Source organism: Oryzias latipes, chromosome 2 (assembly GCF_002234675.1).
Source record: "Oryzias latipes chromosome 2, ASM223467v1".
Lineage (NCBI taxonomy): Eukaryota > Metazoa > Chordata > Actinopteri > Beloniformes > Adrianichthyidae > Oryzias > Oryzias latipes.
Window position 1 is genome coordinate 16,516,064 of NC_019860.2, and position 23,426 is coordinate 16,539,489.

Sequence of the window (23,426 nt, forward strand, 5' to 3'; positions counted from 1 at the left end):
GGCGGAGTCAAAGCTGAGCTCCACCCTGCAGGTGCAGCTGAAGTCTGCGGTGGAGGAGCTGCCCCAGAAGCTGGAGACGCAGCTGGCCGAGTCCGGCTCCAACTTCAGCGTGGGTCAGAGGCAGCTGGTGTGTTTGGCCAGAGCCATCTTGAGGAAGAACCGCATCCTCATCATCGACGAGGCCACGGCCAACGTGGACCCGAGGTGCGGCGGGACTCCGGGTCCATTTGTCCAAACACGCCCCCACCTGCTCTCACCGTTAGCGCTCTGTGTCCCCGCAGGACGGACGAGCTGATCCAGAAAACCATCCGGGAGAAGTTCAGAGAGTGCACGGTGCTCACCATCGCTCACCGCCTCAACACCATCATCGACAGCGACCGCATACTGGTGAGCGCCGGCCCATCCAAACGGCGTCAGACGACTCATGAAATTCTGTACTTTAGGCTTTCTTCCTATTTTCCAGAACCATCATGGAGTTCTTTCTTTCTTTAACTGTTGACCTTTCAGTCAAAAGTTTCTTCTTTCATTTCATCCTTAAGAGTCAGAAAATGAGAATCTGGACTGAATCAAACATGAATCTGGTTCATTTATCCGTAAATTGTTGCTAAATTCCTATAAACTGTGTGTTTGGACTCCAGCTAACCTGTTAATAGATAGATAGGTAGATAGATGACTTTATTAATCCCACAATGGGGAAATTTCATTTATCTGTGGCAGCAAAAACGACATTCAGAAATAATCTATATAATATAACATCAAAAAAGGACATCACATTATTAAAATTATTATGAAAATTGTTATCAAAAATGAGATTCTCATTAAATAAATATAAAATATTAAATAAATATAGCGGCAAAAGTTTTTTTAATGATTGAAGACGTAGGTGGACATCTTCATCACTCATCGAGAAAACCTGGAGGTGAAAAGAACGCCTCAGTCTGGGATTTTAACCTGCGCTCTCCTGCTTTAAGGGCAGAAACTCCCCAACACACGACATACATAACATTAAATGAAAACAGGAAGAAGAGCTAAAATGATTCAAAAGTTTAGTTTTCTTCCAAACTTCTAGGCCGTTCCACAGCTGATGCTCACAGTGCTGGATTGTGTCTCGCTGTGGGTCTTTGGTCCTGCTGATCTCCATCAGATATGAGGAATCTTGGAGGATCAGAAACTAAAAGCAGTTCTGATCAAAATCATGATGTTACCCAGTAGTTGAAGTGAGAACACAGAACGTTGTTGTCTATATCTGCCAATCTAGTGAGCAGTAGGGTTTTTGGCAGAGACTTATGGGAAATTTCCTCCCCGTTTATGGCACTAAACAGTGAGTGAACTCAGACACACTTTTTGGAATTCAAGCACACAGTGTCAGTGAAAGCAGGGATTGAAACCCACAACCAATCTCATTTAGTCAGTTTGGTTCTAAAGTCTCTACAAAACTGTTAAAGCCGCAAGTTAAAGCCGCAAGCGGCGTTGTATGAACCGCAGACGCAAGCCGCCTTCCATGCCCAACTCTACGCACCACCGCCGCCCTCACCGCCCACCTTTGATGAAGGCTAGTCAAAGCTGCATATGCTAATAATGCTAACTAGGCTAGCTATGCTAATATGGTTAAAAGTGCTAGCATTGCGATCAGCATCATCAACTGTAATAAAAATACATTGCTCAAAATACTAATTATGCTAACTATGCTAGCTATGCTAATGTGGCTAAAAGTGCTAGCATAGCGATCAACATCATCAACTCTCTCAGAAAAACACATTTCTCAAAATGCTAATTATGCTAACTATGCTACCTATGCTAATATGGCTAAAAGTGCTAGTATAGCGATCAACATCATCAACTCTCTCAGAAAAACACATTGCTCAAAATGCTAATTATGCTAATTATGCTTGCTATGTTAATGTGGCTAAAAGTGCTAGCATAGCGATCAACATCATCAACTCTCTAAGAAAAACTCATTGCTCAAAATGCTAATTATGCTAACTATGCTAGCTATGCTAATGTGGCTAAAAGTGCTAGCATAGCGATCAACATCATCAACTGTCATAAAAACACATTGCTCAAAATGCTAATTATGCTAACTATGCTTGCTATGTTATTGTGGCTAAAAGTGCTAGCATAGCGATCAACGTCATCAACTCTCTCAGAAAAACTCATTGCTCAAAATGCTAATTATGCTAACTATCCTAGCAATGCTAATGTGGTTAAAAGTGCTAGCTTAGCAATCTGCATCATCAACTGACTCTGAAAAACACATTGCTCCATTGGTGAGAGCTAAATGCCATAAGTTGAAAAAACCAATAATTTCAAAATGGCGGTTTTTCTGTTGATTTTATCTCCATAGCAACCATTTTATGTTTTGGTTGCCTCGGGATGACGAACAGATCGACGTCAGTTTGAGACGAATCGGAAAAAGTACACTTTTTGTTGTCCTTAGCAACAGTGGTTTTATGCTAACCACGCCCACATTCCTTGTATGTCCATATCCAGTGTTTTTCATTATGTTCAGTTCCTGACATGGATGCATGCTTTCAATATTCACAGTATTCCATTGAAAAACATAGTTATAACAGCGCATCCACACACACGCCGAATCTCGCCAAAATCTACAACTTCTAATTCCAACATTTTGTCCACATCACCTTGCTATGGATGCCTGAGAAGTTACGAGACAATGGCAAAAAATCCCTAAGACGAGTTTTCGTTTGTATGTGGCGCTAAAGAGGCTTTTTTTTAAATGCAGGATGAAGGCCACTTCCCAAGGTCAAAGGTCAACGACACTTGCGTGAAAATCGCTCAAACAAAAGTGTCGTTTTCCAATATCGTGGGAAAACACAAAAATTGCCAATTCTCAGAGTTCGCCACAAAATGGCCGCCAAGCCGTGGGTCGTGTGGCCGTCCCATTATGATTTCAAAAGTTATTTGGGATATCCCCAACACGTGTGTTTTGGTTTCATAACTCCCCCATGCGCAATTTTCGGCCCATTCATTTTTTTGACAGGATCGCTGGCCATGATGTCATCGTCTTCGTGGGGGTGACGTTGACTTTGTGGAAAATTCATTTGCAATTTATCCCAGGCGTGTGCACATTTTGGTGACTTTCTCGAGCATGCGGCGGGGGTCACATTCTCGCTGAAAGGCGGCGAAGTTCCAACTGCGAAAACAATATGGTCCTTGCAGTCAGTGACTGCTGCTGCGTGCCATAATGAGGAATTTATCTCATTAAAAACTGAACTAAAGGATGATTTCAATGACATTTTCCTCAGAAGAGTTGATCTCATGTCTGCATAACAGATGAAATGCCTCCATGATACCAGATGTCTTCTTAACATCTCGGGGGTCTTGTCGGCCCTGTCCTGTGGGGGGGCATTCTGGGGGAGGGGGGTGGGCACTATTGGTACGGGGCGGGGGGGGTTGACGGGTCGGGGTCTCCGCTGAGGCCATCGGCGGTTTCCCCGGCCGGTTGGCTGCCTCGGTCCGGTCGAGGCCTGACCAGAGCTCTTCTAGGGCCGGCGTTTGGGGGTGGGGGCCTGGGCTTGCTCCGGGGGGGGGCGGCGCTTTCTGGCTCCTCTCTCTCTGTGTGGGGGGGTGGTGCTGGGCCTGGGGTGTCGGCGCCTCCGGGGGTGGGGCCCCTGGGCTGGGAGGGCCTGGCCCCCTTGCTGGGTGGGGGGTGGGGGACAGCTGTTTGACCACCGGGGGACAGTCTATCAGCTGTCCCCAACTTACCCCTTTCCTCATATAACCTCATAATAGGGTGAGGGGGGTGGGGGGCTTAGCCTGCGATGAGCCTTGGGGGGGGGGGGGGTTTACTAGGCAGTGGCCCCCCTCCTATGGTTGCCGTATGGAGTGGGCCCCCCCTCTTTCGGTTTTATTTGCACCTTAGACATGTAGGGCCCTTGGTAGGGGGGGTGCTTGGACATCACTGCCAGCAAGCAGCGGATGTCCTCCTAGCACCCTACCCGCCAATTTTAACCGCACCTTAGACATTTAGGGCCCCTTGGTGGGGAGGGTGAGGGGACGTCACTGTGAGTAATCAGGAGATGTCTCCTTAGTGCCCTACCCGCCAATTTTAACTGCACCCCCCTTAGTACACACACCCCTCCCCCCTTAATATATACATCCCAACATAAACACACACACATGCACACACACACCTTCTCAAACACACATACACGCACACACATGTTGCAAGGAAGGTGGGACCTGGGTCCATCTGTCCCCTGCCTCTTCCCTGGTGGGGGGTACGGGCCCCTTTGCAACGGCGGCCGTGTCCCCGGGGTGCCGGCTTCCTGGGCCCGGTGGTGCTCTCTCCGCGCGGTGGGGGGGTTCACATTACATCTGAGCCGGGGGTGTCTGGTCCCTGGGGGGTGGGTTCTGGTCCTTGCTCCTGGGTGCTGGGCCCCGCCAAATTTCCAACTGTGGCCGAGCCTGGTCGGGCCATATTTACAACACCCCTTGTGGGCCCTCTTTTTTCCCCGGGGTTCCCCCCTCCTGGGCGGGGGCGGCGGGCCCCCTGCCTCGCTCCTCCCTGGACCAACCGTGGGCCGGGCGGGTGGCTGCCTGGAGTGCGGGGCGGGTCTCCCTTGGGGGGTCCTGGCTCGTACCTGGGGTAGGGGCGGGGGGATGCCCGGAACTCCTGGGTGGTGGTGGGGTGCTCGTTTGGGGCTGTGGGCGTCCTTCTCCGGTGGGGCCCTGCGTTGGGTTCTCCCGGCGCGGCGGGGGGGCTGCTCTCCTGGTTGGGCTGGGGCGGCGCTCTCTTTCCCTCCGTGCCTCCCTGGCCTCTGGCTCTGGGGGCCTTGCGGCGGCCCTGCTGGCCCTGGCCTGGGTGGCGGGCTTGGTCGCCCGGGCGGCGGTTGTTCCCTGCCGGTTCCCGTGTGGCGTTGGGGGGATTCCGGCTGCCGCTGCTGCTGCTGCGGTGGGGGTCTTGGGGTGGGGATGGCTGGGCACTCTCCCTCCTTCTTTTCACGTTCCACCATCCATTTTAGAAGAACATAAACACTCACCTGAGCACAGGTGTCAGCTCACCTTTGCACTAACAGTTTGCATGACTGAATGACTGAACACTATGTTTTGTGTACATGTCGACAGGTGGACATTTTTGCAGCTAGCAGGTGTGTTTATAACATTTGAGTGTGTGTGTGGACAGGCCCCGCCCTTTTTGTACTACATTTGAACCTTACCATAATGATTAACAACCAGTAAACTTGTTGCTTTATGCTGCTTCATGGTCTTGTCCCCCTTCCCCTCCTATTATCACCCCCTACCCCCCCTCTCTCTAACGTCCCTCTCTCTTCTTCCCCTCTTTCCTTTTCCGTCCGGTCCAACACCAAAGATTTTCAGACATGATTGAAATCAATAAAGTTTGGCCTCAATTACAAAAGGGGTTTATTCAGACAGACCTTTGGTCTGTCTGAAGATTAATAACCCCTCTTGTTAAAGTAAAATATGTCCAACACAAGAGGCCCTCAGCTCTCATCTGTCTGCCCAGCTGTTGGACAGGACAAGTTAAAAAAAAAAAAAAAGATGTCTTCCTAACATTTAGCCCCTCCCTCTAAGGCAGGGGTCAGCAACCTTTACCACTCAAAGAGCCATTTGGATCAGTTTCCCACAGAAATTAAAACACATGGAGCTAGCTGTAACACCATTTAGAAAACCCATTTAATGGGTTCCGATGAGAACTATTTTCCGAGATGCCACAACTATCAAATTTAGCGTAATTCACTAGTAGTTAATCTGCTTCTTCAAAAGACAAACAACTTTTTTTTCTCATCAGGATTAGGATGTTTTGGGGCAAAAGATGCCTGTTTATTCTGGAATGTCTCGCCACATTTGAGACTTTGTTGTTTGCTAATTTTTCATTACATACAAACCATACTGGTAAAGTTGTTTAAAGCAAATCAATCTGCCATTAAATGTACTGTTTTCTTCAGGAACTTCAATTTTCCTCAAAATTCTCCATCGTTGTCCTACCTGCAGTGGCGGTTTTTGATATAGATTGAGGTTTTTTGGAGGATTTTTTGCTGTTGGTGTTGCACAAATTTAGGGAAATGCCAAATATTTTTGGAGTAATCCCACTGATGAGTTCTATGATTTAGTCTTTAATGTTTTATAAGACCTAAACATATTAATCACAATAAGTTTTTTTTCTTAGATCTAATCCCTCTGATATGTTTCACAAAGACACACACAGGACGTCACACATTAAGAAATTATTGCTAAAAATGAAGCAGGTGTCTAGCTCTAAAATATGATAAAAGAGCAAAAATAAAACGAAATTATTTGATTTGTAATTTCTTATCAATATTTCCAGGCTTTCTTTGTTTTGTTCAGCAGCATGTTCATATTTGTATAATTTTGACAGAATATATTTCTATGGAGAGCAAAATATTACAAGTTATTTAAGGTTTAACTTGTGTTCCTGTTTTTATTCATATTTATGTTCAAAAAGTTCAGTTTAAAAGGTTTAAAAGTTTAGCTTTAGTGTGTTCGGTTAACGTTTATCTTCTTCGGCCCAAAACCTTTGCGTGTTTTTAACTTAGGCCCCCTGTGTGACTGAGTTTGACCCCCCTGTAATACAGGTGTCGAAAATTCATGCATTTTTTGTGTAAAATGGCTAAATAGAAGATAGGGAACACAACAGGATGTTGTTGTCAAATTTTGTATGTGTGCGGCGTTGGTGGGGTTACTCGCCCAGGGAGTAAGTCAGTGTAGAACCGCCACTGCCTACCTGAGTCGGAACATTGTTGGGATTACACGCTGCCGGTATTCGTGGTGGGGACGCAAGTCGACAGTCACATAGAACTTCACTTAGAAGTCTACATTTAGATTTTTTTATTTAATAGTAATACTAATATCAACAATACTAATGTCAATACTAATAAAAAGGCCTTTAGTATTTTGTAAAATTATTTTTATTAACCTTTCCTGTTTACTGCTAGCCGAACGTAGTCATCAGAACAGGGGAGCCGCTCCTGGGACGAGCAGCTCGCCTGGTTCCGACCCACTCCAGGTTCAGACCTCCTCACAAAAATACAACAGCTGGTGGACAGACGACCCGGAGAGGTTCTGCATAATGAGGCTTTGATTCACTTCTCATTCAACATGTAGTCTTTTTAGAAGAACTTACCATGCCATAACAGACTGTGGTCTGCGTTCACAGCCACAGACACGCCCCCTCCACGCTCTCGCACATCCCGATAGTGTTAAAGGCACCACCACAATCTTAAAACATAATAGGTATTTTACTAAACTACAGAGAGCCACAGCACAAGGATAAAAGAGCCACATGCGGCTCCGGAGCCGCAGGTTGCCGACCCCTGCTCTAAGGGAACCACCATGACATTTTATTATTATGTGGACTTGAACCCGCAACCTCTCAGTCTGGAGTCGTTCATTCCTCCATTCAGCTGCTGATGTCACTGATGGATCACAGACTTCTATCTTCTACAGAAAGTTTCTGTTTAGATTTTGTTTCTCTCATTTTCTAGAAATAGGAGTTGATCTGCTGCTGTGCTGCAGATAGAGTGGCTCAGTGGGAGCACGTCTCTCCCTGAAGGACAAGTGTGAGGGTTCAAATCCTGTTAAACTTTTTACTAAATAAATTAGTGTGTGGAACATCTTCACCTCATTAGAACGATGATCTGCTGGTCTGATGCAGACAGGGCGGCTCTTTGGTAAAATGTCTGACCTCTAAAAAAAATATATGCGGTTCAAATCCCACAAAGTATCGTAGAATTAAACAGTTTTTTTAGAGTGTAGATCATCTTCATCTCAAATCAGAGAAGAGCTGCAGCTCTGAATCAGACAAAGCAGTTCAGTGGTAATGACTTGAACTTATGGACACAAGGTTGAGGGTTCAAATCCCTAGTAGTGTCTTTGTAAATCAAAGGTTTTTTCAGAGTGTAGAACATTTTCACGTCAAAAGAGAGACGAGCTGCAGATCTGCTGCAGACAGAACAGCTCAGTGGTAATGACTTGATGCTTGGAGCAAAACACTGAGGGTTCAATTCCCACTGAACGTCTTTCTGCATAAAATAACAGTTTTTTCAGAGTCTGGAAAGTCTTCACCTCATAAGAACGACGAGCTGCTGTTCTGCTGCAGACATGATGGCTCAGTGGAAAAACATCAGACCATCAAAGCAAACGGTTGCGGGTTCAAATCCTGCTATGTGTCTTAGTATATAATCTAATAGTTTTTCCACAATGTGGAACGTCTTCACCTGATAAGAACGATGAGCTGCTGTGCTAGTCTAGGTAGAGTAGCACAGTGGTAGAGAGCAGGTTATTAATAATCAGAAGAGTGCAGGTTCAATTCCCAACTTGAGACAGAGGCAGTAACTTACCTCTGTCAGATAAAAATAAGAAGGACTTAAAATGATTAAACAAGAAGTGAAGACAGGATTATAGAAAATCAGGGGAAGTTAGCTGAAGATAGTTCAGGAAGAAAAAGTGTAGACAGGTGTAGAGGTCAGGGAGGCAGGACAGTGGTGGGTGGGTGGAGATCGGCCACAAAAAGGAGGTGAAGAGGTTGAAAAGAAATGTGGCCAGTCTCCAATGGGAGCAAGGCAGCAAAGGATGGGAGCAGTAAAGGAGAGATAGGGAGTGTAGTGAAAAAATAGATTTTTCTTGCTACTACTAAAATGACAAACCTTACCTTGAGGCTCTGCATAATAGACAAATAAAAATAGTTGTCTGCTTAACCATTTTCCTGTTCAAATTATGTACTCTTGCCCTCTCTTCATTCATCCTCCCCCTCAGAGGCTGGCCACATCTTTCTTTGATATTTCTTTCATTGTTCTTTTCTGTGACCAGCCTCTCCTCCTGTTCCTCTCCTTCACCTGATCTGTCTCTTCTCTATCCTACAACCTTTCCTATCTTCTGCTGCTTTCTCCCATTTCCTTCACCTTTACAAACTACACTGACTTATTTATTTTCTATCTGACAGAGGTAAGTTACTGCCTCTGTCACAAACTGGGAATTGAACCCTGCACCGTCCCACTTTAATACCCTCTTCTCTACCACTGTGCTACTCTACCTAGACTAGAACAGCAACTTCTCGTTCTTATGAGGTGAAGATGTTTATAACTTGTGGAAAAACTATTAGATTATTTACATAGAGATTGTGTGGGATTTGAACCTTCAACCTTTTGCTTTGATGGTCTGATGTTTTTCCATTGAGCCATCATGTCTGCAACAGAGCAGCAGCTCATTGTTCCAATGAGGTGAAGACGTTCCAGAGTCTGAAAAAACTCTGATCTGTTTTTTACAAATACATTTGGGGGGAATTGAACCCTCACTCATCTGCTAGTCAGATGAAATCATTACCACCGAGCTGTTCTGCTTGTGTCAGAACAGCAGCTCATCTCTCATTTAAGGTGAAGACGTTCTACACTCTGAAGAAAACTACAAAGACAAACAAAGGGATTTGAACCCTCAACCTTGTGTCTATGAGTTCAAGTCATTACCACTGAACTACTTTGTCTGTGTCTGTACAGGAGCTCATCTCTGATTTAAGATGAAGATGATCTACACTCTAAAAAAACTGCTCAGTTTCTCTACAAATATCCTTGGTGGGATTTGAACCCTCACACTTCCACTTTAGTGGTCAGACGTCTTTCCACTGAGCCACTCTGTTCAGATGTAGGGAGATAACTCAGACATGAACATCATCCACCAGTCAGTTTAGTGGCTGATCAGCAGCGTGAAGATGAAGGTCTGATGAAGACAATCATTAGATCAACATCCTCCTCTTCATCAAACTGGATTGAAATTCTAAAGATCTTCATCAGTTTAGTGGTTTGCTAGATCTTCATCAGTTTTTCCTTCCTGCTTCTCTGATCCAGAAAAGCAGGAAAAGGTTCATCAGTGAAGATGTTTCAACCTTTATTTCATACTTTAATTGGTTCATTTGAGCAGAAATGAAATATTTGTTACAAAGATGTTTATTGAACCAAATAAGAGACAGAGGCTCTAAAAAAAAACACTTTATTAGTCAGTTGGATGCTGGTGTCTGCTGCAGGTTCTGGATGCCGGTCGGATCCGGGCCTTTGCAGAACCCTTGGTGCTGCTGCAGGATCCAGACGGCATCTTCTTCAAGATGGTTCAGCAGACGGGCAAACAGGAATCTGCAGCTTTACATGAAGCAGCCAAACAGGTCAGTTCCACAGGAGACACCTCAGAGGATCCAGCAAAGTTCTGGCAGAACCAAACCGGGCCTTTCCTCCTGCAGGCTTACAACAGCAGCCGACGTCCCGCCCCGCCGGCCAACGGACACGCAGAGACGGCGGACGGTCACCTGGTCATCTTTGAAACGGCTCTGTGAGCTCAGACACGCTGCTGCCTCAGAACGGAGCAGTCCGGCCCGAGCGGGTCCAGCCTCTGATGGAAGCACTTCCCTGCTGCTGGGACGCTGCTGGGACGCTGCACCACAGCCACAGCCGGCATCGAACGCCAGCCAGAGAGAGAAAGAGAGCTGAAGAGTTCTCCTCTTCCTCACAGGCGAGCGTTGTTGAGAGGATGAAGAGTTTGTTTCTGTAAATACTTTGCTGCACTAAATGAACATTTCAGTTTTTGGACTTTATGTGTTTTTGAAGCAGCTGAAGACTCAAAAACTCTTCATACAAATATTTATAAAAACCTCAAAAATAAATTAGATTTTCAAGAATTTTTTCCATCTTTGTGTTTCATTAAAAACATTTGAATCATGAGTTCATTTCACTGAAAGCCGTTTCTGGAGCGTGAAATCCCTCAGTTTGGAGGCTCCGCCTTGTTCCCGCCTCACCTGTGTTCAGAGTCTGCAGCCCATCAGGACGGCTCTGCTGTCTGTGCTGCCTTCAAGAAGATCAGGAAAACATAGTTTTAGTTCCCCCACAATGGGAGAGGGGTGGAGCTTGTCCCTCAGGGGGTGGGGTGGTGTTGAGGCGGTGAGCGATGGTGATCACGGTGCACGCTCTGAATTTCTCCCGGATGGTTTTCTGGATCAGCTCGTCCGTCCTGAAACCAAGCAAGAAAAAAATCATTTGCATAATAATAACAGGCATCATTGGTGAAGACCACGCCCTCTTTAGAAAATACATAAGAATGAGGCCCCGTTATACGTGTTGAGCCCAAAATATACATAGAAAAAAGGTTTTTATACTTTAGAAATGTTGAATTTAACACAAGAATACTTATTAAATAACAAGTTATAGCAAATGTTTTTATGACTTTAATCCCATTATTGCTGCTTTTATTAGTAAACTAGTGACGGGCAACAAGATGAAACTTTATGGCTTTAGTTTTAGAAACAGTGGATCCAGACGGCATCTTCTTCAACTGGTGGGCAATTGACGCCAAAACATGAGGAAGATACTGAAACATGTTGGATCAAAATTAAACACTGAAGTTAAAAATATTGAAAAACTGGATTTTCTGTGAAGAAGTGTAAATGCAGGGATAACACTAAAGAACAAATTAAAAAAATATTTGACCAAAACATAAAAGAATATTAAGAAATGAAATTAATGCATAATATTCCAGATGTGAAAAAAAATACATTTTAAAGAAATTTTAAAAATTGTTAGAAAATTTTACACAAAATTAAATTCTACTAAAATGATATACAAACTATTAAAACAGCTTAAATAAACTACTTTTGCTAATACGGACGAAAATTACAGACCAAAAAAGAAAAGTTCAGAAAATTAATGACTAACATTAAAAAATTCAAAATATTTTTTCAATAAATGTATAAAAATACAGTGTGTATTATTTTATAAAATTATTGTGGTTAAGGTATTATTTTAAATCTAAATGTATCAGTTAAATACATATGATAAAAATCTGAAATCTTTGAAAACAGTTTTTAGAGGTTTTTTCCATTCATTTTACAATGAGCATCAAACTGTAGTCCTGAACAATGAATCAGTGAGTGAAACCCCTAGTGGTGATGTGAGGAACTGCATCTGCGTGAGAATCTCACCTCGGGTCCACGTTGGCCGTGGCCTCGTCGATGATGAGGATGCGGTTCTTCCTCAAGATGGCTCTGGCCAAACACATCAGCTGCCTCTGACCCACGCTGAAGTTGGAGCCGGACTCGGCCAGAACCGTCTCCAGCTTCTGGGGCAGCTCCTCCACTGCAGGCTTCAGCTGCACCTGCAGGGTGGAACACGGAGGTGAAGCCCCCCGCCTCAGTTCTGTGGCCGTGTGGGGAAGAAGAGGGTACTCGCCTCCTGGAGGTCCTGCCACAGAGCTTCATCGGTGTGCTGGCTGAACGGGTCCAGGTTCTTCCTCACAGTGTCGGTGAAGAGAACCGGGTCCTGGACAGAGAGAAGGGGTGGGGTGGGGGGCAGCGTTCAGTAGATATTCCTGTACCTAATGTTATATATAGAATTTTATTCCAGCAGGTGCTTCATCTTCTCGCTGGCTTGGAAGGTGGTGCTGATGTCTTTGAGGACCAGAGGCCCGTCTGGGCTGTGGGAAAAGTTCACCCTTGGCTCGGTTAATCGGCTGCAGGATGTCTCCAGGTTTCCCAGTCTGCTTCGCTCTCCAGCTCCGTGTACTCCACCACCCTCTCTTCTTTCCATAAAAAGTCAGAAAATATAAAGTAACAGTATTTTAGATTTTAGAAAAAAAATAAACAAATAAATCTCTGTGGATTTTTCACAGAAATAAAGCTTCTGTTGTCCGTGCACAACCTTAGGTAAATGTTCAACTTCAGTTGTGGAGCAGAATCTCTTAAATGACTCATATGAGTCTCTTGAGGTTTTTGTGTTCTTTCCTTATAATCCAGTTTTCAGGAGACTAGCCTATAGACACCACTGTTTGTTCTCTCTGTTAAATACCATCTGAATCAATGTTTCTCTCTAACCTTTTTGTCATTTTTCTGTTTTGATGGGGGGGCGGGGGGCGGAGTTCCATGACTGGGACAAAGTGAAGTTGCAGTAGCAACATTTTTTTTTCAAACTTTATTTGTTTTATGCAGAAATTGTACAAAATCTCCATCAAATCACAGACACCAGAATAACCGAAATAAAGGTACTTTTGTACAATCTTCTTAGTTAAATAAAATAAAAATAAAAGAGCTGAAAACACAACAAAAACAACAAAAATCAAAAGAAAGACAAAAATAAAAAAGAGAAACACAAACTGCACCAACCCTCTCTATTAAAGCTTTAGAAAATATAATAGATTCCAAAAATTGTAACTTAACCCATGCACAAATTTTTCAGAAAAGTAAATTAAAATAAGCAATAAGTAAACCTATCCATGAGATAAAATCAGACCAAAGGGAGCCCCCAGAAGAAGTTACTTAGTCTGGAAAAGATTAGAATTGTATTTGCTGTGTCTGTTACGGTTTCAGTCACTTTGTGTTTTGTTCCTTCATTTCCTGTTTTATTTTGTAGTATTTCCTGTTTTGTTGTAGTTTCGAGTTTTACCTTGCCCCATCAGTCCTGAGTGTTTCCACCTGTGTCTTGTTGCCTTGTATGTATTTAAGTGCTGTCTTTCCCTTCCTCCTGTGCTGGTCCATATTGTATTCTTCCCCGGTTTCTGAGCTTAGTACATTTCTAGTGTTTTGAGTTTTGCCTGCCGTATGCAGTGGTCTTGTTTTTGTCTTTAGTTTTGTTATTAAACCCCATTCCCTGTATCCTCCTGCCCCCTCTCCTCTCTGCGCCTGGGTACCTCCCACCGCTCCCCGTAACATTATGGACCAGCCATATATGTACCCAGCAGAGAGTGACGTTGGGGGTTTTGGAGCATTCTGCCAGGAGGCAGACGAAGAACGGCCGGACGAGTTCCTCTACCCGGGCATGAAGGACATGCGGCTCCTGGAGGCATATTGCCAGGAGGCAGAGAGGACCAGATGCCCCTGGTCCCAGGTCTCCGGTTCCATTTTCGAGGGGAGTCGCCTAGCCTCAAGAGGAGGTCGCCGTCACCGCCGCCCTCACCGCCCTCACCGTAAGTCCTCCCTTGACTCCTAGATGGCGCTGGACAGTCTCCGGCCACGGGCCTTCCTGGAGCCTCTGGACCAGGACCTGTGGCTGTGGGAGGACCCTTACCTGGAGGAGGAGGGGGTCGAGTCCCAGTGGACTTTGGAGGGTCAGCTCCCCGCCTCCTTCTTCGACGGGCCTCGTTTGGCTGTGCGAAGGGGCCGTCGTCGTCGCCACCGTCCCTCTCGATGCCCCGTTTTGGGTCCGGAGGGGGAACTGGAGGCCTCCCAACCCGGTCCTGCGTCCAGGAGGGAGCCGGACCCATCACGAACTGTTCCGGCTCCAAGGAGGTTGCCGGACGCATCTCCTCCTGTCCCTGCTCCCAGGAGGGTCCCGGACGCACCACGACCCGTTCCGGCTCCGAGGAGGTTGCTGGACGCACCACGACCCGTTCCGGCTCCGAGGAGGTTGCTGGACGCACCACGACCCGTTCCGGCTCCGAGGAGGTTGCTGGACGCACCACGACCCGTTCCGGCTCCGAGGAGGTTGCTGGACGCACCACGACCCGTTCCGGCTCCGAGGAGGTTGCTGGACGCACCACGACCCGTTCCGGCTCCGAGGAGGTTGCTGGACGCACCACGACCCGTTCCGGCTCCGAGGAGGTTGCTGGACGCACCACGACCCGTTCCGGCTCCTAGGAGGTTGCTGGACGCACCTCGACCCGTTCCGGCTCCTAGGAGGTTGCTGGACGCACCTCGACCCGTTCCGGCCCCGAGGAGGTTGCTGGACGCACCTCGACCCGTTCCGGCCCCGAGGAGGTTGCTGGACGCACCTCGACCCGTTCCGGCCCCGAGGAGGTTGCTGGACGCACCTCGACCCGTTCCGGCCCCGAGGAGGTTGCTGGACGCACCTCGACCCGTTCCGGCCCCGAGGAGGTCCGGGCCGTCCTCCGGACCCGCTTCGCCAGACTGCTGTTGGCCCTTGGATTGGCCTTTCGGGCCCCCTCCTCCTGGACTCTTGGAGGAACCTCGGTGCGGTTCCTTGAGGGGGGGGGTTATGTTACGGTTTCAGTCACTTTGTGTTTTGTTCCTTGATTTCCTGTTTTATTTTGTAGTATTTCCTGTTTCGTTGTAGTTTCGAGTTTTACCTTGCCCCATCAGTCCTGAGTGTTTCCACCTGTGTCCTGTTGCTTTGTATGTATTTAAGTGCTGTCTTTCCCTTCCTCCTGTGCTGGTCCATATTGTATTCTTCCCCGGTTTCTGAGCTTAGTACATTTCTAGTGTTTCAAGTTTTGCCTGCCGTATGCAGTGGTCTTGTTTTTGTCTTTGGTTTTGTTATTAAACCCCATTCCCTGCATCCTCCTGCCCCCTCTCCTCTCTGCGCCTGGGTACCTCCCACCGCTCCCCGTAACAGTGTCGTTTGGTTTCAGATATGTAAAAATGTGAAATCTGAAAAAATGTTGCTTCGGGAGGGAGAATCTTTCTGATAATTGTTGGAAAGAAGCAAACCATCATCAATGACAGATATTTAAAGGTCCGTAAACCAAGATCGGCCCATTTTAAGAAGACGTTATCAACAAGAGATGGCGTAAAAGGATTAGTTGCTAAAGGGGCATTAGGCGAGTAGATTTGTAATCCAAAAAAAAAACCGCTTAAATTGAGTCAGAATCTTAAGAGATGTTTTAACTATATAATTCTTAGAATATTCTCTTATTGGGAAATGTATAGGACATTATAACCAGTAGCAACATTATTAGCTTGGCTCACATTTCAATTCATATAAACTTTATTGACGTGAGGAAACAATTCCAGGGATTCTGTTTTCTATGCTTCCATACAGAGGCGCCTCCAGAAATTTTTCAACCACGAGTTATATTTTTAAAATTCATTCTACTGACGTAGTAAAACAGCCTTTAAAAAAACTAAAAGAAAGTTAAAGGCTACTGATAAATTTTGATTTATTGTGTTTATATTTAACGCTCAGGTGTGTCTGCTTGGGGTGTTCAGCTCTTGACTGGGAAAAATCTATAATGAACAAAAAGTGAAACCAGTTGTTCTGAAATAATAATGCCCTTCCATTGTAATTATTCATTATATCTGTAGACATTTCTATTCAGACTAGTTATAAACATGAAACAGTTTTATTATTAGGGCAACATAATTCTAACTTCACCTGTTGGTCCAGGAACAGGCCGAGCCCCTGCTTTTGCCTTGTTTCTCTGACCAATGATGCTGACTGTCCCTCGTCTGATGCTGTCTCATCTTTCTCTTCCTCATTATCTTCTGTCATTTATGCTGGCTGTGGATCATGCTGCTCTGTCTCATCTTCCTCCTCCTTTGCTGCATTTTAAGTGCGTCTGAGGCTGAATTTTGGTTTTGGTTGCACATATTCCAAATTAAAGTCCCATGGCATCTGTTTTCACAGACCTAGATGTGTGATATTTGTTCTCCACATCTGACCCAACCCCTGGGAGAGCGGTGAGCTGCAGACACTGCAGCGCTCAGGAACCATTTGGTGTATTTACTAACCTGAGCAAGGTGATTCCTCTGGATTGTAAAATGTTGCTGTCATCATTCTTGATGACAGCAACATCATTCTTGATGCGGCTCGTCTTCAGTTACCACAGCCTCATCTCTGCAGGTTCCTGTGGTGCTGTGTGAGGACTTGATGAAGCTGTGAGAACACAAGAACTTCACACTCTGCTCTGAATCCTCAGTCAGGCACCAATACAGACCCTACTGTGCAGAGAGCATCCAGAAGGCATTTCTTTACAAGCATGCGGGCTGGGGATAGGTCGTAGTTAAAGATGCACCTCTATTGGGAAAGGGGGCGCCCAGGGAATGACTGCATGGAGTTTCTCTGCAGTGGGAAGTGGCCTCATCTGCCACAAAGACACAAAGATTGACTGATCCACTGTGAAGCGTCTAACCAAAGGTGGATAAAGCCAGTGTCCCACCGTCACTCGTCCTGCTCCAACATCTATCACCAACAACCAACCAAAGCCACAAGAGGAACAACAGGAAAAGTTCCTTTGCTTTGGGGGCCTTCAGGACAACATGCCTGCTGTCCACTGCCCCACTGTCCACTGCCCCAGAGCAATTAAAAGCCACCAGACAAGAACTGATTAGTCTGGCTCCAGGGTGGGGTACTGGTAACTCTTATTGGGGGGAGTAAGGGCATCTAGTAATGAAAAGGTTTTTGTTTGAATCACCCTTAGTCTGGCCCGTCTCCCAGTTCCAGTTTGAGGTGGAAAACACGACCCGGCTACCGGCTCCTGGGATCATTCGGGCACGCAAACCCCTCCACCACGATAAGGTGGCGATTCAGGGAGGGGATATTTATCAGTCACTAGCCAATCACTAACAATTACTGTGGGGAAACCGAAGTTCTCGGAGAAAACCCACAAGACTGCCAAACTTTAATTTGGTTCATTATTTATACATTTTGGTGACTGATTTTTATTTATTTATTTATTTATTAATTTATTTATTTATTTATTTATTTACTTATTAAATTACCTACAATACAATTGAATTGTGTATTTTATTATTTATCTTTAATTGTTATTATCAAGGCCCACAGCAGACACTGACCATATTGTTTAACCTCTAATTCACTTTAAAAAAAGTCTTTTTTAGAATCTAGGGAAAGTCGGAGCGCCCGGTGAAAACCCACTAATACACAAAGAAGCACAAAAACTATTTTGGCACATTGAGAGATTTGCGCAGAAAAACACTTCCAGACAACTAAGTATCCATCCATCCATCCATCCATCCGTCATCTGGGACTTGTTCAGGGGGGCAGCAGTCTAAGCGAAGATGCCCAAATCACTTAAAAATAAAGTCTTTTTTAGAATCTAGGGAAAGCCGGAGCGCCCGGAGAGAACCCACTAATGCACATAGGAACACAAAAACAATTTCTGCACATTGAGAGATTTGTGCACCCTTTGTTCACCCAATATTTTTTACATTTTCAATTTTCAAACAATTTTTTGTAAATACCATTAACACTTTAACCATGCAAACAAAACTAAATATATTAAATTAAACATAATGTTTTAAAAATAGCTTTTCTAACTGCATTTGATCATTTCCCATCTTAATTTATGGGGTCAAATTAGTATGAAAAAACACATTGTAAATTTTAAGAATAGACATTTTACATTATAACTTGAATTAAAAAAAAATAAAACTAAAACTGTTGACCAATGAACAATAATGTTAATTTGTAACATCTGCTTTTTTGTGTTGCCAACTTTTTTTTTTTTTTTTTGGAGTTCTACAATGTTTTTGAATTTTGTTTTAAAACTTTAGTTGATGTAATTCAGAAAATCATCAAAATAGAGTTCATTACAGAAATCTTCTGAAATACATTCTCTGAGGAGCTGAGGTAGTGATGGTTCTTCCTGCCATGAAGAGGAAGATTCTTCTGGTTCTTCCTCAACATTTAGTTCCATCTCAAAATTTGCTCTCCTCTCTGTCTCTACAAGAGATTCCAGAAAACTGGACTTTTAGGAGCAGCAATTATTACCCACAAGGCTTTGAAGAGGCAGCTAACACCAATGTTGGATCTGAACTAAGAGAGAGGAGAGCAAATTTTGAGATGGAACTAAATGTTGAGGAAGAACCAGAAGAATCTTCCTCTTCATGCCAGGAAGATCCATCACTACCTCAGCTCATCAGAGAATGTATTTCAGAAGATTTCTGTGATGACTTCTACTTTGATGATTTACTAAAATACGTCTGCTAAAGTTTTAAAAGAAAATTCAAAAACGTTGTAAAACTAAAAAAAAAAAAGTTGGCAACACCAACAAAGCAAAAAAAGCAGATGTTACAAATTAACATTAACATTGGTCAACAGTTTTATTTTATTTTTTATTCAAGTTTTATTGTAAAATCTCTATTCTTAAAATTTTGAATCTGTTTTTTCATCCTAATTTGACCCCATAAATTAAAATGGGAAATGATCAAAAACAGTTACAAAAACCTAATTTTTTGAAACACTGTGTTTAATTTCATTGATTTAGTCTTGTTTCTGTAGTTAAAGGGTTAATGGTTTTCACGATAGATTGTTTGAAAATTGAAAATGTAAAAAATATTGGGTGAACAAAGATCGTACACATCACTGTAGTATGATGGTATGGGGGAGGAATGAACAATGGTGGCTGGGCACTCCCTCACTGACAGGGGGAGGAGCTCGGTCACTGGGAGAGAGCTAGGAGTAGAGCCGCCGCTCCTCCTCATCAAGAGGAGCCAGTGGAGGCTCGAGCATCTGGTCTGGATTCCTCCTGGACACCGAGGTGTTCCAGGCATGTCCCACTGGGTGGAATCCCCGGGGAAGACCCAGGACACACTGGGGAGATTGTGTCTCTCAGCTGGCCTGGGAACATCTCAGGGCAGCCCCCAGAAAAGATTGAGGAAGTGGGCAGGATATCTGGGCAAGTTGTCTGGAAGTGTTTTTGCTGCACAAATCTCTCTATGTGCAGAAATAGTTTTTGTGTTCCTTTGTGTATTAGTGGGTTCTCTCCGGGCACTCCGGCTTTCCCTAGATTCTAAAAAATACTTTTTTTTTTAAGTGAGTTGGGCATCTTTGCTTAGACTGCTGCCCCCCTGACCAAGTCCGAGATGAGCGGAAGAAGATGGATGGATGGATGGATGGATGGATGGATGGATGGATGGATGGATGGATGGATGGATGGATGGATGGATGGATGGATGGATGGATGGATGGATGGATGGATGGATGGATAGTTAGTTGTCTGGAAGTGTGTTTTTCTGCACAAATCTCTCAATGTGCCAAAATAGTTTTTGTGTTTTTGTGCATTAGTGGGTTCTCTCCGGGCGCTCCGGCTTTCCCTAGATTCTAAAAAATACTTTTTTTTTTTGTGAAGTAGAGGCTAAACAATATGGTCAGAGACTGCTGTGGGCCATGATAATAATAATTAAAAAAATAATAATAAAATACACAAATTTATTAATAAATAAATAAACAAGTAAGTAAATAAATATCAGTCACCAAAATGTATAGATAATGAACCAAATTAAAGTTTGGCAGTCTTGTGGGTTTTCTCCGAGAACTTCGGTTTCCCCACAGTAATTGTTAGTGATTGGCTAGTGACTGATAAATATCCCCTCCCTGAATCGCCACCTTATCGTGGTGGAGGGGTTTGCGTGCCCGAATGATCCCAGGAGCCGGTAGCCGGGTCGTGTTCTTCACCTCAAACTGGAACTGGGAGACGGGCCAGACTAAGGGTGATTCAAACAAAAACCTTTTCATTACTAGATGCCCTTACTCCCCCCAATAAGAGTTACCAGTACCCCACCCTGGAGCCAGACTAATCAGTTCTTGTCTGGTGGCTTTTAATTGCTCTGGGGCAGTGGACAGTGGGGCAGTGGACAGCAGGCATGTTGTCCTGAAGGCCCACAAAGCAAAGGAACTTTTCCTGTAGTTCCTCTTCTGACTTTGGTTGGTTGTTGGTGATAGATGTTGGAGCAGGACGAGTGACGGTGGGACACTGGCTTCATCCACCTTTGGTTAGACCAGGGGTGGGCAATTCCAGGCCTCGAGGGCCGGTGTGTCTGCATGATTTCCAGATACTCTTGCCCTACTCATGGCTGATTACGTGGTTCAGGTGTGTCCAGCCAATAATCTTGCCCTACTCATGGCTGATTACCTGGTTCAGGTGTGTCCAGCCAATCAGAACATGCCAGAGCAGGGTATGCTGGAAAACATGCAGGACTGCGGCCCTCAGTGCCCACCTCTGGGTTAGACGTTTCACAGTGGATCAGTCAATCTTTGTGTCTTTGTGGCAGATGAGGCCACTTCCCACTGCAGAGAAATACCATGCAGTCATTCCCTGGGCGCCTCCTTTCCCGATAGAGGTGCATCTTTAACTACGACCTATCCCCAGCCCGCCTGCTTGTAAAGAAATGCCTTCTGGATGCTCTCTGCACAGTAGGGTCTGTATTGGTGCCTGACTGAGGATTCAGAGCAGAGTGTGAAGTTCTTGTGTTCTCACAGCTTCATCAAGTCCTCAGCACCACAGGAACCTGCAGAGATGAGGCTGTGGTAACTGAAGACGAGCTGCTGCACGGGATAAAATAGGTTGCTGCCAACAGAGAGGCTCTCCAGCTGAGAGACTTCATGATCCACTTTCCTGCAGAGGGAGCAGACCCATGGCAGCTCCAGAATTCTGTTTTCTGTCCTCCAAGGACTGACCCACAACGGCTCTTTTGAGAGCCACCCACAGAACCTTAAAGAGCTTCATTCTCTCTTTTCACAGTTTTTACTCAAAGCTTTGAAAGTACTACATTAGTTGAAAAGGTAAGAGATTAAAACAGGTAAAATAGTACATTTGTAATGGAGCTGAACTGGCCTCTTCCTCGTAAAATCACACTGCTATAGGCGCAGTACAGCTGCTCTGTAGCATAAAAACCATGGATATGTATTACTGGGTTTGGCGTCACGGAACAGACGACGCGACACACATGTGCCATTACTATGCATTGAGTCTTTGGTGCCTTTCTTAGTGAAGTAATGACAATGTCCAAACAAGCACACCAAGAATCACAAAAGGGGATGCAATGTTTTACAATTACCTGCAAAAATGATGACAGCAACATTTTACAATCCAGAGGAATCACCTTGCTCAGGTTAGTAAATACACCAAATGGTTCCTGAGCGCTGCAGTGTCTGCAGCTCACCGCTCTTCCAGGGGTTGGGTCAGATGTGGAGAACAAATATCACACATCTAGGTCTGTGAAAACAGATGCCATGGGACTTTAATTTGGAATATGTGCAACCAAAACCAAAATTCAGCCTTAGACGCACTTAAAATGCAGGAAAGTGCAACTTTGCTGCACGGATTACGTGTGGACAACGTGAATTTCAATCAGATAGAAATATGTGCCAATAACATCCACTTTCTTTTAATGTGTGATGTTTAATGTTTTCATTTATTGTTTATTACCTCAAAATTTGACAAACTTGCTGTGTTCAAGACATTTTGGGGTTGAAATGCAGGAATAAAATTCATTACTTTTACTTTATAGCTGAAGATTAAAGACGTTTACATCTATGCTACTAAATTCTAATAATTAAGCAATACCACTTTGTAGGAAATTTAGGACTAAAGACAACAACATTCATCACTGTTTAAGTTGTTTATGATAGAACACATATAAATGCATTTTTGACAGTATCCTGCACTCTCAAATGTTTTACATATTCATCATCACCCAAACTTACAACAAAACCAAACAGAAAGAAATAATAAAAAAAAACAAAAAATGAAATGAAAATGCTCTACGCATCGCCCGCCATCACCGCCTGCCTCCATGCCACCAGTGTGTGAATGTGTTTGTGACTGTAAAGCACTTTGAGTTTGCAGACACTTTTTTTTAGTTTCTGTAACATAAATGTTTTAATGTTGATATAAAAAAGAAGGCACTTTTTAATATTTATATCTATACACAAACACACACACAAACACACAGTATTACCAAAGGTTTTCACTCACTCATTCAAATGATCAGAAACAGGTGTCCTAATCACTTGGCCTGGTCACAGGTGTATCAAATCAAGCACTAATTCATACAGACTGTAAAGAGGTTGCAGACTTTCTGCTCAGTCAATTGCTACAGAGCTCCAAATGTCATGTGACCTTCAGATTAGCCCAAGTACAGAACGCAGAGAGCTTCATGGACTGGGTTTCTATAGCTGAGCAGCTGCATCCAGGGTGAAGTTTGTGTGAGTTCTAGGTTTCCTTTTTGGTAAAAAACAAGAGAATAATTTCAACCCCTAACATTAACACACAATTTGAGGTTAGTTGAGCCTTTCTTCTTTCTCACGCTCACTGCCCTTACAGCCAGTCATTCTCCTGTTGTGTCCTGATATTTTGACCTGTGTTTTGGACTTAACCTGACTTAGTTTTTTGTCCTGGACCTGTTTATTGTGCTTCATCCCAGAATTTATCTTGGCTCTGTATAGGATTACCTATGGATGGCCATTGTGGATGATCTGTTGCTAATCTTCCTCATACTGCAGCCACTCTCATCTTGTTTGACGTCTCTCAAATTCATGTGATCCAGCTGAGTTTCCTATTCTTCTTTTTCCAAATCTAACTTCTTGTGCTTCTGTCTAGTTCTGAGACTGCCATCTGCTGATTGGAGGACGCTCCTGGAAATTTCCTGTCTCAACTTGATGATTTTTGTATTTACCAGATCCATTCAAATCTATATATCTTGAGTGTTTCTCATAGTTTGGGGCTTTAGATGCATATTACAAATATTTTACTATTGAAAAACTTTATAAGATTAAATTATCTTGCAAGACAAAACAAATTCTTGAAACAAGAGTCGTTTACTCTGAAGAAAGATGGGTAGTTCTTTCTTTACATCTTAAATTGAGACTTTAAATACTTGATCATTTTTTTAAAATTGGTCTAAATGGATTTTTTTTTTTGAAAAAATTAAATAAAAGGTTTTTTATGACCTACTCAAATGGTACCAACTAAAAATT

General features: G+C 44.1%; 1 protein-coding gene across 6 annotated transcripts in view; it reads left to right on the forward strand.

Annotated features, from left to right (window-relative positions):
- The window catches only part of LOC101159411 (multidrug resistance-associated protein 4-like), a 142,385-nt gene that overhangs the window by 26,116 nt on the left and 92,843 nt on the right, over window positions 1-23,426 (forward strand). The window contains exons 28-31 of one of the 6 annotated variants that reach the window (XM_023963378.1): window positions 32-204; window positions 282-387; window positions 10,019-10,153; window positions 10,229-10,663. The exons of 4 other annotated variants lie outside the window; for them this stretch is intronic. In XM_023963378.1, the coding sequence (XP_023819146.1) occupies window positions 32-204; window positions 282-387; window positions 10,019-10,153; window positions 10,229-10,321 (507 nt within the window). In that variant the 3' untranslated portion in view covers window positions 10,322-10,663. Of the gene's footprint in view, window positions 1-31; window positions 205-281; window positions 388-10,018; window positions 10,664-23,426 lie in introns of those variants that run through there. One more of the 6 variants, XM_023963375.1, reaches the window with a different exon arrangement.